Genomic DNA, 20,702 nt, shown 5'->3' on the forward strand with positions numbered 1-20,702 from the left:
AACCAATTTCTTGCAAGTTCTTTGAGACAAAGTATAAAGTAAATACTGCATATTTATGATTATGTTTTAATGTTTGTTTTAATGTACCATGTACCATGATTAATCGCGATTAATCACAGAAAACTGCGATTAATTTGTTAACAAAATTTAATCAATTCACAGCCCTAAAATAAATAAAAAAGCTATTTCAGTTGCTTTAGAACACTCTCTTTCTCACAAAGGGATTTTCTGTGTCTGAGCTTGAACCAATAAGCACCAACACTTTCAACAAAAATGTGTAGAAAATGTGACAGGGTGCAGATGTTTTTTTGAAATCATGAGTTGAGTGGTATGTTAGGCATTTAAATGACTACCCTTGCTTTCTATATATGTCTTTCCATAGACTGCCGAATTTGCAGAATGTGCCACTTTCTGTTCATGCCCAAACACTTTTCTTCCACGCTCACTGAGACAATAATCTATGAACTCTGCTTTGACTTTTTTTTTCAGACTCAGTAGAAGTGTTCAAGTGTTTGATCAAAGAGGTTTACTAACCATTTTAAAACAATGGACTGCAGTGGAACTGCTACTGTTCAATAAATCAATAAAATGACTGACAAACAATGTGTGTGTTCTGGTTAGCATTGGGTGATGAGTCAAATTAAATAACAACAAAAATACTATTATACAAATGGATAGATAGAAAAAATACTTGAATTTGTGTTGCCTCCTCAAAGCCTTGCAATGGCATTAAAAACAAGGGGATAGAATCACTCAATATTGATGTAGGCATGTGCTTTCTTTTTCTTTTTGGATAAAATAAAGGCATCATGCCAGGTCTATGTTAGGTCCCACAAGATAAATGATGGGCTCATTAATCCCAATACATGGGGGCCACAGCAGGATACCGATTCACAAAAACGGGGTCAGAACACAGTGCTTGGAGCTTCTGTGAAAACTCACATTTCCTTTAAATTTACAATATTTGTTGTTCAAAACGAGGACAAAGTTGTATGGCTGCATACCCCTTTCATTTCACTGAGAGAACATTAATGATAATAGCTGCAGACGGAGAGAAATTACTTAAGTCTGTGTCCTGTGCCAAAATCAGCTCTTGGCAACATACTGTTCCAACCCTTCTGACCATGAGCTAAAGGCATTGAAGTTCATTTTTTTTTTTATTTTTTTTATGAAACATATATAGCAAGACACAAGGTTGCAGAGACAAAGACTGAATTTTTATTTCTCTATTATTTTATATCTCAGTTTTTCTTTATCAGAAAAATTAGCAATAAGGACTTATTAACGTTTTATTCTTGGTTTAGACTTTGAGAAAAGGGGATACAGTAGTTTGTTACTCCTAAAGCCTTTAGAATACTTACAGAACAATGAATGACAGACATAACTATCACCAAGGCCATAAATACTGTTACTGACTAATCAGCCTTCACCAGAAAAATTTATAATTTACCAGAAATAAGTACCACTGAGGCCATAAATACCGTCATTAACTTTGTAAAGTCAAAGATATTACTTGAATTTGCTAATGATTATTTGGCTAAGAGGAGTTATAAACACATTTTAAGAGAAAATCCTGAAACACTGTACACAGTCGACCTACATATTGATCTAATTTCAGACAGTCTCCTATGGGTCTTCAGCAGTGCACATCTGTTTCTGCACTCAGACACCAGGAGACAAGGGAGCTGCATTTCAGATCAATATTCAGACAAGCTACTCTCAAGAATCATACACACACATATGAACACACAGAACCAAACCCCTCCTTATTGTGGCACGGACTTATATAGACATACAGAAAATGAGAAAAAATAAAGAGCAAACAGCAGCCGAGCCAGAAAGATGGGGCATATAAAAAAGTATGAATAATAACAGCCATGCATTGATTAAAGCTTTTGCATTACAGGAGCTTTTGAAGGTTCATAATGTCTTGGTTGCCTACATTCACTGCTCCAACACTCTGCACATCAAGGATGCTCATTTACAAGGCCAAACAATAAACACAACCATACAGTTATGCATCTATTTACCAAATCATTGACAGCCTTGGACCAGCTAAATCTTTCTATCTTCTAAATAAAGTATTTTGAGGAAAATTGATCATGTTTATCATTGTGAAATAATTTGCTTGCTCACAGAGGAGAAAAGGCAGAATATCATCTTTCAGGAAAATTGGCCAGCATGAATAATTCGTGAGAGTCATTAGTGCATCGACCTTTGGTGTGAAACAATATGCAAGTCCTGATCACTCTGTGACAACACTGTATATTGTGTACATGCAAAACATGGCTAAAAGTATGTGGACACCCGAACACAACACCTTATATGTGCTTGTTGAACATTTGATTTCATAACCATAGCCATTAATAGGGAGTTGCTGGGAAGGCTTTCCACTAGATGTTGGAAAATGGATGTGGAGATTTGGTCCTTCAGATGCAAGAGCATCAGGTGTGGTGAGCAGTTCCTTTCAGTTCCTTTTTGAACCTTGCTTTGTACACAGGGACATTGTCATGCTAGAACCTAAAAAGGGCCCCCTCCAGACTGTTGCAACAAAGTTGGAAGCTAAGCAAAAAATTCTGTAGAATGTCATTGTTTGCTGTATCATTGAGATAGTACTGAAAGAGACTTCTAGTGTTCTCAGATTACTTGGGCTAGTTCCATCCTTTATGATACAAGTATAACTTGTTCATCTTCCAGCGAAGTCTAAAACAATGTAACTAAATAACACGGATGTGTATTAGTACTTTTGGCCATGTAGTGTGTTTTCCAAGTAATATATCATTAGTCTACAACCTGTTTCTACACTCAGAGAATTGTAACAAATTCATAAATAGGGTGATTCTCACAAAACATGTCAGGAAAATGTCCTGGTCATATTTAACTCCAAATCAATACAAAAAATATGAAACTATATTTTGCATAAATTATATTTTATGTAAAGAAAACAAAGCCTACATTTAGGACCATTTTTTGTATTGTGACTAAGGCTGTTACGATTATGAAATTTGCCTGATGATTAACTGTCAAACAATAATTGCAATTATGATGATTAATTGTCTGTTTTAGGGCTTTCATGATATGACGATTATTGGTCATACAAATTGTCATACATCTTAAGGTGTATGTGTGTTTCATACACCTAAAGAAGTCATTTATTCATATTTAAATTGGAATCATAATCAAATAAGGATATATGATTTCCTTTAAGACTTAAAAAACTTATGACATGAAAAATAACATTTTAAATATCAAAATATTTCCAATACTTAAAATAGTCTCTCTTTTTGGTCAACTTTAGTATTGGTCCATTTTACATTTACACTGTTGTTTTGGAAACCCAGTCAACCTGAATAGCTATTACATTATATTATATTATACAATAGTAAAATATTTCTGGCCAATGAGCTTTACTTTCACACGTAATTTTAAGTGTCTCCAGTTAAAACCCACAACCCCTTTTTTTCGCATGAAGGAAGACTTTTGAGATTGTGTGTGAATATTTTTCATCTTCATTATCTATCAGTTATCGTTCATCTCGTTACTGTGTGTCATTAACACTGCGTTTCTAAACCCACAATGACCAAGAACACTTGCCTTTACACAATGAAGTTAAACCTGAGCGATTTGTGTTCACTATCAAAATCCTTATTTATATTTTCGCAGGAGTTTGGCACGAACCTCCGCAGACTGCATATGCGTCACAGCGCTTCAGAAGAGGTTAATCTTCACACGCTCTTTGGGAGCCGTTTTGGGTGTAGTTCACAGTGCGATTCAGTGAGATGGTCTGAGCTTTATTTGGAGTGCACTGCTCACATAATGCAAGAACACTCGAAAATGAGACACATTTATATATTCGATTACAATTACCTTATTTGGACAGTAAAATGTGATTGGAATTTAAAATGTGCAATAATTGCGGTTTTCTCAAATTATCGTGGTAAGATCAAATAACCACGATCAGATGATTATTTTATAATCATAAGAGGCCTAATTGTGACATTATTTGCAGGACACTTGAGCACATTTTACCCCATAACGTGTCCTGATGTTTTACTTTGACTATTTCTATTGTTTTCAATTCTATTTTTCATTTCCATAATACAGCCATTCTTTTTAGTGTATTACAGTTAGAAAGATGCTGTTGTTTTTAAGTTAAAATCAGATCAAATTAAAGGCTGTAGCCTACCAAGGGAGTCCTACCATGATGTATAAATACTTTACAATTTATTTATTTTTATTTAATTATTACAATAATATTTTTTCCCCCCTGAGGTCATAAGAATTGGGGGGTAAAATGTGCAAAACTGTAATAAAAATAATGTCACGTTTTAAGAAAATCTTAATGACTTAAAGAAAATAGGACCAGAATATTTTCTTGACAGGTTTCGTGAGGATCACCAAAGAATTTAAAAGGATAGGTCATCCAAAAATGAAAATTCTGTCAATACCATAAATGACAACCTCATGTTGTTCCAAACCTGTAATACACTAGGCAGTATGTTACTCTCAGTCACAATTCACTTTCTTTGCATCTTTTTTTCAATAAAATGAAAGAGAATGGTGACTGAGTCTAACATCTCCTTTTGTGGAAAGTCACAAAGGTTTGGAACAAATGAGGTTGAGTAAATGATGACAGAATGTATTATTTTTGGGTGAACAATCCCTTTAATGCTAAACTGAATGCTATATTGATTGTGCTCGATGAAAGAAGCACGCATTATTAAAAAAAATCACCCACTGATTACGATTTTTCCGTAGACACTTATTTTAATGCATGCTGATAACTATGGAGTTATATATGTGCCACAATTCTGTGCGCCAAAATGTTCTGTGTGCGCAAGATGATATTTTGAGTGCACAAAAAGTTATTTTACACGTGCTTGAACTCAAGCAATGTATCTTCCTGCAAAGATGAATAAATTTTTTGCGTGTGCAAGAACTCACTCGCTCTCTCTCCTCGTATGCGCTCTGCGTGCGTTCTGAACTTTTGACTGCTCACTTGCTTTTACACCCGTCTTCCGACAAGTCCCGCCTCCTACGTCAGGATTGGCTATTAGGAGCTGCTTACAAGCGCTGTGTGATTGGACAGTTGAGGTAGCTACAGCAACCATGAACATCTCAGTGTAAATATTGCAGAAGAGCCAACAGGCACAATACTCCAAGTTCAGTAAACACTTTATATAACTGTAACACTTAAAGATGGAAAAGGAGGAAGCTGGGACCGGCTTGACAAACACATAAACATTTAATAACACTTTTCAGCATACAAAGAAACAAAAACATGCACTGCTTTTCAGCCAGCTGCGTCAAATCATAAAAACACTCAAACACGCGGACAAGCTTCGTACATCTCTCTCTCGTCTGCCGCTGTCTCTTCTCCTTAAATACTCCCGCCTCCCCTCACTGGAACGTGAGGCCAGTGGAAGTCATTCGCCACTTATCTTCCCGGCCTTGCTCTGCCCAGACGCCGCTCGGCTCCGCCCTGCTCACCACAATACTGTTTGCAGTTACCACTACAAAAGATATTTATTATAGACATACCAGGAATACTGTAAGGCTTAACTTACTGTAATGTAAGTTTTTCAAAATATAGTAGCCTGGGATCATGCAATGCTAATGAGTTTTTTTGTTGTTGTTTTTTTTACTTTTTGCCGTCTCAAACAATTGATGTTCAATATACTGTACATTTAATTTACTCCAAACTATGGCTGGAGACATAAGTAGCCTCTTTTCCTTTTCTTCCATTTCTTCTCATTAACAATTTTTGCCATAAGGGTTGTGGCAGAATGCATAAACTTCATAAAAACAGAATACTGAACATTTCAAGATACCCCACAGCTTTGAAATGCAAACATAAACAGCTTTTCTAACTTATTATCAAGAATAGAATATGTTAATTTAGGCAACATTTATAATATTCATAATATTTATAATATACATGGCTGACGAAAAAATGGGAGAGGACACACTAAAGAAGGTGGACAAAATAATATTTCATGTAATAATAACAAAAAAAAAGAAGATTCAGTTGTTGCTGATCCATGGTAGACTGTAATCTGGTCACATTTATTTTGATAAACTGATCTCTCGGAATATCTTTGGGATAGACAGAAGTCAAATTAAGTTCCCCCAAAACTACATTATTACGTTTTCTGATGCAGTTTTACTCATGGGAGAGGTTATATTAATATAATTTCAGATAAAAGTGGTAGCTAACATGGCTAAGCTAGTAGCTATGTAAACGTAACTTGGTAACCTAGATAACCAAATACTACTATAGCCCAAACTAAGAGAGCTAGACATATAGTTATCTAGCTAGTAAGCCAATTGGCAGTGTATAGACTAAAAATATATATTTAATTAAGGTTAAATAAAAACAGTTAAGTCAAAAAAAGAACTGCTTTCTTGTGATCATAGTGTGTTACACATTTCCTTTCTTGACAACAAACTATCCCCTTCTCCTCTTCCTCCTGTACTGATTAGCAGTTTGATCTGTGATCTAGCTAGACAAAATCAAAATTTACCACCTCATCTCTGATTGGCTGAAATTCTGGCACATTATAATGCTGTAAACTTCTTGAGCAAGCAAGCGGTTAAATATGAGCACACGCAGAGTGGGTAGTTGGAGAGAGTGAGTGAGATTTTGCACACACAAAAAACAGTGGAGTTAAATTTAATTGATTTTTGTTTGCTCAAAATGAATTCATCTTTGCAAGAAGATACACTGCTTTACAAAACTGAGTTCACGCGCGTACAAAATACCTTTGAATGCACTCAAAATATCATCTTACGCGAGCAGAACATTTTTGTGTGCTCAAAATAAAATCTTGCGCATTCAAAATACAATTTTGTGTGTGCAGAATTGTGGCACATATATAACTCCACAGATAACAGCTGTTTATCATATCTGTACAACTGTGCAGACTTCTAGAAATGTTCGGGTTCCCATGATCATAGATCCCCAGCTTGCGAGGGGGACATAACTAATTTCCTGCCCAGTGAGGCAGCGCTACTGAAATATTCCCTAGAGAGATGACCTCATTCTGCTGCAGGCTTACCTCCTGTGCACACCATTGATCCCCCACAAACATCACCTCAGATGTGGTGACTGCCAACATCCCTGACCAGAGCTGGACAGACATCTGCAGGTCAGTAGAGAGGGTCTGCTGGGGTTATAAAACATCTTCCAGAAGTGTGTTCTTCAGAAGTTGTCATCTGCAGAATGCTAGGCTTTTGTGATAGGAAAGTTTATAGCTTGATTGTAATTCAAAGAAATATGGTGAGTTTTAAATTATAAAGCTTAGAACTAATGATAAACAGACTCCCAGCACATTCAGATGATATATAGATAAAGCTCTAGTACTCAAATTTCCATAAACATCACATATTATTTAAAAAGTCAATATCAATCCTAACACACATGCTTTCATAGAAATGCAGTCAATCTACAAATGAAACAGAAAGAGAATTTGAGTGTTCTCAGATTAATTGGGTTGGTTCCTTTCGTAACAACACAAGAGTAACAAATTCATCTTCCAGCGAAGTCTAAAAAATTTATTAGAATGTGTTTCAAAGCCATTGGAATTCTAACAAAGGATTAATCAGCCTGACAAAGCATTCCACATGGCTCAAGGAATGGGAGGATGGGCGAAGAACACACACACACACACACACGGTTGTACAACACTCCAAGGGTGGGGTAGAATAACTCAATCGTCTAGAAACATTAAATGAAGAGTTCATTCAAAAATTAAATATTTCTGTTAAAACTTACTTAAAGTTACACTATGTAACTTTTTCTGTTAAAAAAAAGTAAATGTTATTAATGAGTGTAACAAAAATCCATCTTCCAAACCATGTCTTTACCCAAATACACTTTGATAAACCTATAATAATGATTTATATTCTAGAGCTGTCGGGACGGATTTCACGGTAAAAGGACATGTGAGTCTTGAAATGATGCTGACCACTGGTTGGTAACAATGACAATCTATAAATTAGTTACTACCTTGGTCTATTTGTCCAGAATATCCTGCAGTTATAAAAACTTTACAACATTTGACCTTATCAGACTAGCAATCGTTATATCTAATGTTAACAAACGTTGCCTAACTTTTGTAACGTCATTTAATTTCAAAACATCAATGTTTCCAATAAGTCAAAACAACAGCATAAGATATGGCACTTAACTGCTCAGATGACATGTTTTCAGATATCCGTCTTTTCCTTTCTTTCGTTATTTATTTGACCATTCGCTCTGATAAGATATCCTGTATCCATGTGTACACCGGTGCCTCAAACCACATTCATCCTCGCAGAGAAGCAGAGCTGAAGTACAACTTACGTCATAACCAAAACAATGTTCTTCCACAAGACACATGCAGTTTTATTTTTTAACTGCTAGAGCAGTGTTTCTCAGCTGGTGGGTCGCAGGTCTATTCGGAATGGGTCGTGGACAGCAGGGAAAGAATAATGATTTTTCAGCGGATCCAAGTGATAGAGATTAATGATAATATAATATATAATGAAGAGACTTAATGATAAGCTCGCAATCAGATAAAGGCTTCTCATTTGCACTGCGATATGTTCGAGGTGTGATAAGCTTTCATGCAAGTGTAACGTTACCAGCTCGTGCTAATGATCTCCTCTGCTCTCTGACATGCGCGCGCAACAGCCGTCTCTCAATATTGCGGTGCGCAGACCTTAAAACTGATGTGACCCATTTCAATTCTAGTAAGACTTTTCTAGTTTAAAGCGTCACAGAGGAATTCAAGTCAAACCTATCAAACAGGCTGCCCCAACATGCCAAAGAGCACTGAGGAAAAGAGCAACACTGTGTTATGCGCTAAAAAATAAAATTAAATCATTACACATCATCACCTTTACAAAGTTTCACAATTTTACGAGTAAAAGTAACTTATATTTCGACAAAATGTTATAGTTTCATATAATCTATAGGTAGAATCTATTAGACCTCATTTTATAACAACAGTGGCAGTTGTAGTTAAAAGTTTCATAATGTGTTTCGGCTAGTATTTTTTTCATCAATAGGCTACTATAATTTATTATTATTATTACTATTATTTAAGACTAGCTACAATGACCTAACCATGGTTATGAGGAGCCTTTCCTCCTGTGTAATATGTATGTTCTGTTTGAATGATGTTTGAAATTAGGAAACAAACAGGATAATAATGGACTCATAACCTATAAGTAAATATGTTCTTAAATTTTTAAAAGGGGGGAAGAGACTTCCTGTAGATTTTGTTGTTGACATCAACAACAAAAATAATGTCACTTGATGCATGCCCTTATACTTGAAAATCATGAACAAAACTATGCAACATAAAAGGAAATGCGATCCAGGATACATTAAATACAGGTTATGTTTTAACTATAGTGGGTCGCTACTTGACTTCCAATGTAAAATCTGGGTCCCGAAGCAAAACCAGTTGAGAACCACTGTGCTAGAGGGCCAAAAGATACATAGTGTAGCTTTAACCTCCTCTTTCCAAACCCATATGACTTTCTTTTTAATGTGGAACAGAAAAGAAAATGTTTTAATTAATGTCTTGGTCCGTCTTTTAAGAACAATTGGCAATAATTTCAATTCAATGGACAGTGCCTCACTTTAAAGCTTAATAAAGGGCCAAAAAGTATAATAAAAGTGTTCCATTCCATCAGGGGCGGATCTAGAATTTTTTTATGGGGTGGCATGCAGACTACACTGCGTGCCCAATTATTAGGCAAACTGTATTCCTCAGGATTAATTTTATTGTTGAACAAACACAATGTTCTCAGTCAATCCAAAATGTTATTGAACCTCAAACCTGAATGTTTAACAAAGAAAAAGTGAGTTTTGTCTTTCTCAGGGGAATATATAAGTGTGCACAATTATTAGGCAACTATTCCTGTGCACAATTATTAGGCAACTAAATTACAAAAATAATTTCTCCCAACTCAATTGTTTATTCTCAATTTTTAGAGTAGGTGCAACAAATAAGTAATGCAAAATGACAATTAAATAACATTTCTGGCCTTTCAAAAATATTCAGTGACCAGTATAGCCACCCTTCTTTTCAATAACTGCCATGAGCCTTCCATCCATGGAGTCTGTCAGTTTCTTGATCTGTTCACTATCAACTTTCGCTGAAGCAGCAACCACAGCCTCCCAAATGCTGTTCAAAGAGGTGTATTGTCTTCCCTCACTGTAAATCTCATGTTTGAGAAGGGCCCACAAGTTCTCAGTAGGATTTAAGTCAGGTGAGGAAGGGGCCAAGTCATTATTTAGGCATATTTGAGGCCAGCAAGGCTAGCCAAGTAGTGGAGTATTTGGATGCATGTGATGGAGCTTTGTCCTGCATAAAGATCATGGCCTTCTTGAATGCTGAAGACTTCTTCCTGTACCACTGCTTGGAGAAAGTACTTTCCAGAAACTGGCAGTAGGTTTGAGAGTTGAGTTTCAGTCAATCTTCAACTCAAAAAGGTCCAGCTACCTCATCCTTAATGATAGCAGCCCATACGAAGTGGTGCCCTGTGTCCATTAGTGATCCAGCCACAGGCCCATCCATCTGGTCCATCAAGAGTCACTCGCATTTCATCTGTCCATAAAAGCTTTGAAAAATCTGTCTTCATGTATTTCTTTGCCCAATCTTGACACATCAACTTGTGAATATATTCAGTGGTGGTTGTGTTTCAGCCTTCTTGACCTTGACCATGTCTCTGAGCACTTGACACCTTGCACTTCTGGACACTCCAGGTAGGTTGCAGTTCTGGAATATGGTAGCATTGGAGGATAATTGGTTCCTTTTCTTCTCCATGCGTTTTCTACGCACCAGTTGACTATTCGCAACAAAACGTTTGATTGTCCGGTGGTCACGCCTCAATAGTTTAGCTATTTCAAGAGTGTTGCATCTGTCTGAAAGGCATTTTACAATATTTGACTTTTCAATGTCAGTTAAATCTCTTTTTTGGCCCATTTTACTTGAGGTAATGAAGCTGCCTAATAATTATGCATACCTTGATATAACTTTTGCCACACCCTCCCTCATTACACAAATACATACCACCTGAAAATGATTGAATCCAATAAGCAATCAAGTTTATATGGTTTTGAGTTTTGAGGAAAATGTGCATGGAAATAATGATAAGATCAGAATACTCACTTGCCTAATAATTGGGCCTGCAGTGTATGTGGGGTGGCAACACAAAAGCAAGTGCCCATGCTTGGTTTTAATGGATTAAGGTACCAAACTTCATTGCAACAAGTACTAGTTTATTAATTGGAGTCGCTATCAAATTACAAATGCCCACGAATTTGCGATACAACTGCATTTCCATAGGAACCACATAGTAACCATTTTGCTACTGATTTGCCAACATAAAAAATCAAAATCAAAATCAAACAGCGCACGGGTAGCGAATTTAGTCAGATCTTGGTAATGCTGCTATTTTTGTAGCATTGGTGGCTATTGAAATATTGAACTGAACAGAGATTATGTCACACTTCTAGCTAATCGTGGCTGCTCCCTGCAGTTTGTAAAACACTGTGCTGGACAAACGTCTTTGGCCGTTGCGTTTTAATTTTTTCAGCATCTCGTGCAGGAGCGCTGTGTTTTGTAGATGCCATATAAAGTTTATCAACATTTAAAAGCGCGTCTTGAAGTGAATTTTGAATTTAAATTTGACTGCCTTACAAATGCATGCCACTGGAACGTTAATATACATTGCAGAATCGTTCGCGAGGGTGCGAGGGTGTCTAAATCGAGATCACAATCTTTTAATGATTAATTGTGCAGCTCTAATAAACAGTCATTCTTAATGACCGATTCAAGCACTCAAATAAATATTTCACATAATATGATAATTTAATCTCTACATCTGCCACTATCAGTCTTGGGATATTGTTAGTCAGTAGATTAATTCATAGATCAGCACTTTGATTAAGAACATGACTGACTGATCTAGTGGTAACTTTTTGCCTCTAATTTTTAGAGGTTCAGTGTACTAATATGCCCAAATATAACTTTTTATTTTAATACACCAAGATTGCATCTGTATGTCAGTGGATGGGTGTTACACTTTAAAAATAAAATGCAATAAAAGATGTGGGGAGACGAGAGTAGCAGAAACACAGACACATTTCTTGACCATTCTCTATATGAAAAAAAAAACAGCGAACTCCGATGTTCAGACAGCGACAACCACAACCACAAACTCTCCGCACCAGCAGCGGTAACCTGGAAAAAGTCAGTGTGTGCACCTGAGCACCCATGAACGAGATGACAGCTTGTGCAGTGCACCCCATCAACAATCAGCACCTGGTTACCCCACACCTGAGAGCGATTAAGAGAGAGGGAGAGAAAGAGAAAAAGACAACACACACTCTTCATACACACAAACAATCCGGCCAAGAAGGCCATCACTATGGGGGACACGGAAAAGAGCGCGAGGGGCGGAAAAACAGCTAACACTAACAACACTGATAATAGCCACAACAAACACTTAGAATAACATTCAAAATAACACATTCCAGCACCGGATCGCCAGTCAAAACACACACAGATGAAATAGAAGCTCTTACTCCAGAACTGGAGACTTTTCAACGGGATTATACACATATCTGACGAAAGCTATTTCAGAAAGTGGTGAGGACACATCTCACTCATCTCAACCCATAACTGTCAGAGATGTATCTAATAATCATTCAGTGAATATTTGGAAACAACTGAGAAATTAGTCTTTTACCTCTTTTTTCCATGTATTTCTCCATGTGGTCACTGTTGTGGTTGAGAAAATAACCCCCAAAAAAAACCTCAACCGGCAAAAGCCCAAACACTGTACACACATTGCAATAGCAAGTACGCGATTGGTCCGATGCTGTGATTGGCTGTTGCTGTAATCAATCACACGATTGGCCACTGCTGTACTTTGAGTCTGGTATGGGTCTGTGTAGTCATTTGTGCGTTCAGTGAGAGTTTAGGCAGTTTGACATGAATAAACCCCTACACAATGACAACATCAACTATAATATACTTACATTTATATATAATAAATTTGGATACTTGTGCTGGGGTGGCAGATGGGGTGGCAATGCTTTTTCTTAGGGTGGCATTTGCCACCCTATGCCACCCCGGTAGATCTGCCCCTGCACTCCATTTGTGCATCATATTCAAAGACTTTTGAGAGCATTCAATTTTTTTGGTGAGAAAAAAGTTATTTTTTCTAGTAAAAATCTGGACATCTGTTGCACATTCACAAGTGCATGAGAGAAGCTAATTTATAGTGCACATTTTTAGCGCTAAACAACGCAAGTTCTCGTGTTTACATGCGAGCCAGTGACCACGTTCAGGTGCACTTAAGAAAATTATTTATTTCAGGGTTTTTGAAGCGGCATTCTGAAACGTCATGTAAACATGAACACCGATTGCCTTATACCTTTTAAGGGATTAAGAGAAAGCAGTTTAACACACCCAGGTTTCTCATGTAAAAGCATAAGCACCGGCATTACAGGTTTTGAAGAGTGTGCATGTGCGTGAACAAACCAGGTAACAAACATCATAGGATGGAGCCTAACAACATCAAAGCGGAAATAATTCCAAATTTCTGGGAGTACAGTGGGAAAAGCACATACACTATAAACTATACCCATTTATGCACACCGATGTAAAATATCGACGGTCCCTCACATTCGAGTATATGCGCTCCTACATTGGGGGAATCCCGGAGTTTTATGTAAGAGGGAAACCCACCTATTGCAGCACAATTCTGCTGCAGGTCGCGATAGAAAGTTAAGGAAACAAACACAGCAACAACTCAGGAATATCTGGAAGTAAAGCGAAGCAGCTGGAAATAAAATAGTGAAGTCTTCTTTGGATACCATGTTTGTCACAGGGAAATGACATTGTTTTTGAGAAAGCCACTTACTTAGCAAGCCGCATGTATACAGGAGTAAAGAGAACGCCGCTTATACAGTGCATGTAAACCGTAACCTCACTTTCTCACAATACACCGCAGGGCTTGACATTAAGGATTGTCATGTGCTTGTCCGTTGGACAAGATATATTGGTCATTCACCTGTCCGAGTAAAAAAGTAACTTTTCCGGAGAGGAAATTTTTTTTTCAACTGGTGTAAATATAATTTTTTTCAGAAGTAATATTCTCAACAACATTCTTATTCAGTCAATTGTTTCCCAGCGAGATGTGATACAATCATGTACCAACTTACATTAACATTGTTGTACTTGGCAAATCAAACACTTAAACAGGTCATTAAAAGGAAAGTTCAATTTAAATTCAAATTAAACATTAAACATGATTGTCACTAGAGGGCGAATTGCAACTGTCGTATCTGTAGGTTGGAGATGGTGAAATGACTGATGGACTTTTTCGACTGTCAGTCAAAACTCTCTATGAGAGTTTGGGCATACTAAGATGGCTGCTCGAACACTTCCGGTGGCTTCACCTCCTGCTGGCAGTTTAACGTTGCATCAGTGATCCAGTTCTATTTCTATATCAGTGGTTAATCCACAATATTACACATACACATCTATTACACTTACACATGTCATACATGCAAACTTTTAAGGATTAGTTCACCCAAAAATAAAAATTCAGCCATTGTTTACTCACCCCTGTGTTGTTATAACCCTATAATGACTTTCTTTGTTTTTCTTAACAAAAAGGGAGAAATTGTGAAAAATAATTCTCAGTGATGTCATACAATGGCGGTTTATGGTGACCACCTCTTCAAGCTTCAAAAGGACACAGAAGTATAATTCAGAAGTCTAATAAATTATTCCATGAGACTCATGATTGTTATGAAAGCGTATGATAAGGTTTGGTGAGAAACAAACCGAAAACTAATGTACTGTTTAGTGACAATACACTTCACGGACCTTTATTCTCCAATACGCGTTCATGAGTCTGCATGTGAGCTTTAGAGCTCCTTGCACGAGAGCTACAGTAGTTAAGCAGCACGTGCCAGATGGGGCGTTCAAGCGAAAACTTGTTTTTTTCCGTTTCAACAGGACCACCAGCTACATTAACAACAGAAAACACAACATAACTGCACACAAACCAGAGAGTAGAACTTGCAAATATGTTTGATGAGTTTGTAGTGGAAGAATAGATGCATTTCAATGGAGTTCTCCATCAAACAGAGAGATGGGGCTGAAGGTAGCTACAGATGGCAAACAACACGAAATAAAAGTTATCTTTTCTATGTTAATCAGGGTTTTTTGTCCTAAGCAGCTGTGACGAGCAATGGGACAGTCTGTCGATCACTTGGTTTCTATATTTGGCATTGCACCTGGTAACCCGTCCGCAATGAACTGGCACCGGTCCAAAATGTGATGCATGGTGCAAGCGCATGGCGATCGTCTGTGTTCCGTGACTGCTTTCAGGTCCTTGAATAAGGTATAACATGCAACATCCGGTGGAGTTTCTGGTAACTCCCTAGGGAGATGGTGCCCTACGCAGACTGTGTATATTATGCAAATAGGGTTGAAGCGAAACAAAACGAGTTTTCGCTCGAACACCCCATCTCGCACGTGCTGCGTAACTACTCGCATGCAGACTCATGAATGCGCACAGAAGAATAATGGTCAGTGAACATTTTTACTAAATAATAGATTAGATTTCCGTTTGTTTCACACCAAACCTTACTTTATGTTTTCATAACAATCATTAGTCTCATGGAATAATTTATTAGACTTCTGAATTATTCTTCTGTGTCCTTTTGAAGCTTGAAGAGGTGGTCACCATAAACTGCCACTGTACGACATTACTGAGAATAAATTATTTTTCACAATTTCTCCCTTTGTGTTAAGAAAAATAAATAAAGTCGTATAAGGTTATAACAACACGGGTGAGTAAACAATGAATAAATGTTAATTTTTGGGTGAACTATCTCTTTAAAGCTAAACTTTTCTCAGTTTTGTTACACACACACTCACACAAACACACTCTCTCTCTCACACACATACTCACACAAACACACTCTCTCTCTCACACACACACACACACACACACACACTCTCTCTCTCACACACACACACACACACACACACACACACACACACGTTGGTGCGGCTATCCTTATGAGGACTCTCTATAGACATAATGATTTTTTTATACTGTTCGAACTATAGATTATATCCCCTAACCCTAACCCTACCCCTAAACCTAACCCTCACAAAAAACTTACTGCATTTTTACATTTTCAAAAAAGCATCATTTAGTACGTTTTTTAAGCGATTTGAATTATGGGAACAGTAAAAATGTCCTCATAAACCACACTTATAGCATAATACCCTTGTAATTACCAGTATGTAGCCTAAAAAAAAATTCCTCATAAACCACCCAAACCCGCCCACACACTCTCTTACACACAGAAACACACACACTCTCTCTCTCACACACACACTCTCACACACACACTCACACACGCAAACACACACTCTCTAACCTACTCACACAAACACACACTCTCTCTCTCACACACACAAACACACTCTCTAACACACACTCTCTCTCTCTCACACACACACTCTCATACACTCTCTTTCCTGTGTCCTATATTCTCTATTGACTCAGGGATGTATGTCAGATATAGCCCAAATATAACAACATGACTACTGTAAGCACAGAATAATCAAAGGATACAGACACTCAATAGTGTAACTACTTGCTATAGTGAAGTTTCCAGCCCACTCAAGACCTGGAAATGAATCACTGTGTGGCTCATTAGTCTGCTTCTTCTCACAGTCAACTTCTGTTCAGGCAGCCAAGAAAACCATCTATGGACAACATCTAGACTATTTTTGTAAGGCCAAAATAAGACCATCTATAATCAGACTATTACATTAGTATTAACTACAACCGAGTCAGTTTCACAATCTCAGAAAGATACGGTCATGTCTGGGGAATCATAAAGGCAATTCTGAATCGGATATTGTGTGTTTTCCTCCAAATATAGTCCTGATTAATTCACTCCATGTCTATTAGCCTGTTGTAGCAGTGTAAGCAAATGCCTCAGCGTCCTTCATGAGTCTGGGGTTTCTAGAGGGCCGGAAATGCCTTAAAGTTACAGTAACTCTTTTGAGTCAAGCAATGAATGTGTGCTAGTCAGAAACATGGAATTTGGCACAATGATTTATTAATCACTTTCCCAGCAGTAGACATTTAAATCAAGCATCCTTTAGCAACAAGAACTGGGAATTCATTTTATAAATCAACACACCGTTTCATTTACACTGACACCATAAATAAAACATGGTTCAACCAATTAATCAAATGACATTCATATTTCTAAAACAGAATCCAGAGGGGGAAATTCCCTTCACACTTATACATGGGTGGAAATGTATAGCATGAAGTAATAACAACAGATATTGGTCCCCATGGAGAAAAAGAGAAATGTTGTAAAGAGATTCTGCAGAAGTCATAGACCAGTTCCCAGTGACTCCTATTCAACGTGAGGGCTTTGCACTCCGGGGCTCTTGGTTTTACAGTTTCCCATTTGAAGAAGAGAAAAAGTTAATGGTTTCTGCCAGATAAAATGTCACTTCTGCCTTCTTAGGTCTGGATGCTTTGTAATAGGACACTGGAGAACATCTGGGGTTACAGATTATAGATCCCTACTGTAAAGACACTATGAAGAAACATAACCCAGGGAAAACCGCATATAAAAGAAAGGAAACGCACACTTTTGTTTACTATGAACACACAAGGGACAAGGATCAACTATCTTCTTTGGAGCATACATTAGTTTTTCGCAACCTAAGGGGCCTTAAAGGAATATTCCAGGTTCAGTACAAGTTGAGATCAATCGACAGCATTTGTGGCTTAATGTTGATTACAACAAAAATTAATTTCGAATTGTCCCTCCTTTTCTTTAAAAAAAAAAAAGAAAAGCAAAAATCGAGGTTACAGTGAGGCACTTACAATGGAAGTGAATGGGGCCATTTTATGGAGGGTTTAAAGACAGAAATGTGAAGCTTATAATTTTATAAAAGCTCTTGCATTAATTCTTATGTTAAAACTCATGTAATATTTTAGTTTTGAAGTTGTTTAAATCTTAATTTTTTACAGTCATTTTAGGGTTTGTTGACATTACATTATCATGGCAACGAAGTTGTAAAATTGGCTAAAACTTTACAGAGAAAATGTTAGTAAGTGATTTTATAACACTAAAATCATGTTAACACATATTGTTTACTGTTTTTTGTAACCAATGCATATTGTAACCAATTTTTTCTTTCTTTATTTAAAGAAATGGAGGGGCAAGACAGAATACTTTTTTGTGGTAATCAACATTATGCCACAAATGCTGTCGATTGATCTCAACTTGTACTGAACCCGGAATATTCCTTTAACAAACATAAACGTGACCATATGTAATTATGAAACCCTTCCTTTACAAATATATACCATGGTAACTATAGTTTTGGCAAAGTACCACAGTCACTAGAGTTATTGTTGCTACTGTAAAACCATCAAAAATCATTTGGGACCTTCAAACAGCTTTCACAATCTTCTGTCACTTTGTTTTACTTTGTTTATGACAGTGGTAACTAATACAAAGTTACCACTGTTTTGTTGTAGTGACAATAGCAACTGTGATATTTTGGCTTGGTTACCATTTTTATCAGGATTGATTAGCACAAAAAAACACTCCCCAAACATGATTTTTGTGTTTATAACATTTTAGTTTTTTAATTACTTGATCTGTTAATAAAGAAATATACTACTTGGCTCTCTGTTTGCGGACAAACACAAGAGTATTATTTAGATGTGGACATTTCCAAGAAATGAACTTGAGCTGAACTTACTTTCTTCTGTACTCGTCTCTGTCGCGCTTGACTTTGGCCAAAACATTGTACAAGGCCCTGAGTTCAGGTGTGACGGTGTCAATCTGAACCCCGACACCATCAGGATGAGACCAGGACACTCCGGGCCCCTGAATAGTCTCGTACCGTCGTCCATATCTGGCGGTGTGTGAGAAACTCCAGATTTGACCGGGAAGTCTGGAATGACACGGTGTGTTTGCATAAGGCAGTTCGAGGTTCGTCTGAACCGCTTTATCGCGGGAAAACAGGACTCGGTACCGGGACTGATCCTGCGCGTGCTGCAGCTGGATCTCCAATAACCTGTTTCTGCGCTCTAATTCGTGCACTTTTGAAAGGAAACAGCGGAAGCGGAGATTCAGTGTTTTCAGCACATGAATGTTGGAGCCCAAATCGTTTCTCAGTGCGCTGGATACTGCGGCGCCGGACCCGGTCCCAGTCGCAGAAGCTACACCGATTCCGTGGGATGCCGCGGTCTCATTGAAGACTGTCGGGTTGAGCACCGGGTCCGGAAAACAACGAGGCAAATCCATTTTTTCCTCGAGTAATGTCTCTTTGCATTAAACTATAGATGCTGTAAAGCAGCATACGTCACCCCCATGCTCGCGGACCCAAGATGCACTCGCTTTATCTAATGTCACACAAATAATAGGCCATACGCACGCTTCTGTCGGCCAGATAAAACGCAGTGACTGGCCCACATTTCATGAACTCACGGCTGCCCTTCTACCATCCGCTGGTGGTCGCAGCCAGCGTTTCATCTATTGATGCAACGGGCTGGTTACTAGTGTCAACTTGCGGTAAAGATTTCAGCCCAGTCTAAGCACATCCACCCACAAAAGTGAAAACGGGTGGAGATGAAGACATGTCTGCTCCGCCCCCCTAATCCTTTTTTTTTTTTTTTTTTTTTGTTAAACCGTACTATTATGACTCGAAGACATTACTATATTACAGCTTTTTCTGTTGAAGCATAATTTTCTGTAAAGCTGCTTTAAAATTATGTGTGTTGTGAAAAGCGCTGTACAAACAAAACGACGACTTGAAAAAAATGAGTACGACAGTCGCATTAGACACTGTGCCTTTAAGACACGCCCTCTTGGTTATTTGATGTTGGGCGTGAATATCACGTGGCCCCGCCCTCCTTTGCATTCAGTGCTGTCTTTAAAACACCCTTTAAATGTAGATATTTAACATTTTGAGTTTGTATGCAGCACTTCATTAAGGGGGGTATTATTATATATTGAGATATTATTTAATCACAAATGCAGTTGACATTATTAATAGCCTAATACATATTTTGTCACACAGAAGTTTGACAGTAAAGCATTAAGTTAGGAGGCAGATGTTGATTTACTGATATTAACAACAATAAAATCTGTAAAAAGTTAATTAACAGCTCATTTATGTAGGGCTGTGTTCAGACATTCTGACTGTAGGATTCCTTAACTTATATGTATCTTTCACCAGGCTCTTAAGTATTGAATTAGAGCTGAATATATTTACAGAGGAGAAAAACTCAAGCTTTGTTCTTAATTCATGGGGGTCCAGGCTTTAAAGCTCTTGTTAAAGGGAAAGTTCACCCCAAAATGAAAATTCTCTCATCATTTACTCACCCTCATCCCATCCCAGATGTGTATGACTTTTTATCTTCTGCTGAACACACACAAATTTTTAGACGAATATTTCAGCTCTGTAGGTTCTCACAATTCAAGGTACCAACATTTTGAAGGTCCAAAAAGCACATAAAGGCAGCATAAATGTAATCCATAAGACTCAAGTCAAGTCATTTTTATTTGTATATCGCTTTTCACAACACACATCATTTCAAAGCAGCTTTACAGAAGATCAGGAATT

The 20,702-nt window shown here is 37.5% G+C and overlaps 1 protein-coding gene across 2 annotated transcripts in view; it reads right to left on the reverse strand.

The window, feature by feature from the left end:
• The window catches only part of LOC127419705 (intermediate filament family orphan 2-like), a 37,330-nt gene extending 17,486 nt beyond the window's left edge, over positions 1-19,844 (reverse strand). For both annotated transcript variants that reach the window (XM_051661345.1, XM_051661343.1), the window contains exon 1: positions 18,834-19,844. In XM_051661345.1, coding sequence (XP_051517305.1) covers positions 18,834-19,381 — 548 coding nt within the window. In that variant the 5' untranslated portion in view covers positions 19,382-19,844. The remainder of the gene's footprint in view (positions 1-18,833) is intronic.
• Positions 19,845-20,702: the final 858 nt, after the last annotated feature.

This window comes from Myxocyprinus asiaticus, chromosome 29 (assembly GCF_019703515.2).
Source record: "Myxocyprinus asiaticus isolate MX2 ecotype Aquarium Trade chromosome 29, UBuf_Myxa_2, whole genome shotgun sequence".
Classification (NCBI taxonomy): domain Eukaryota; kingdom Metazoa; phylum Chordata; class Actinopteri; order Cypriniformes; family Catostomidae; genus Myxocyprinus; species Myxocyprinus asiaticus.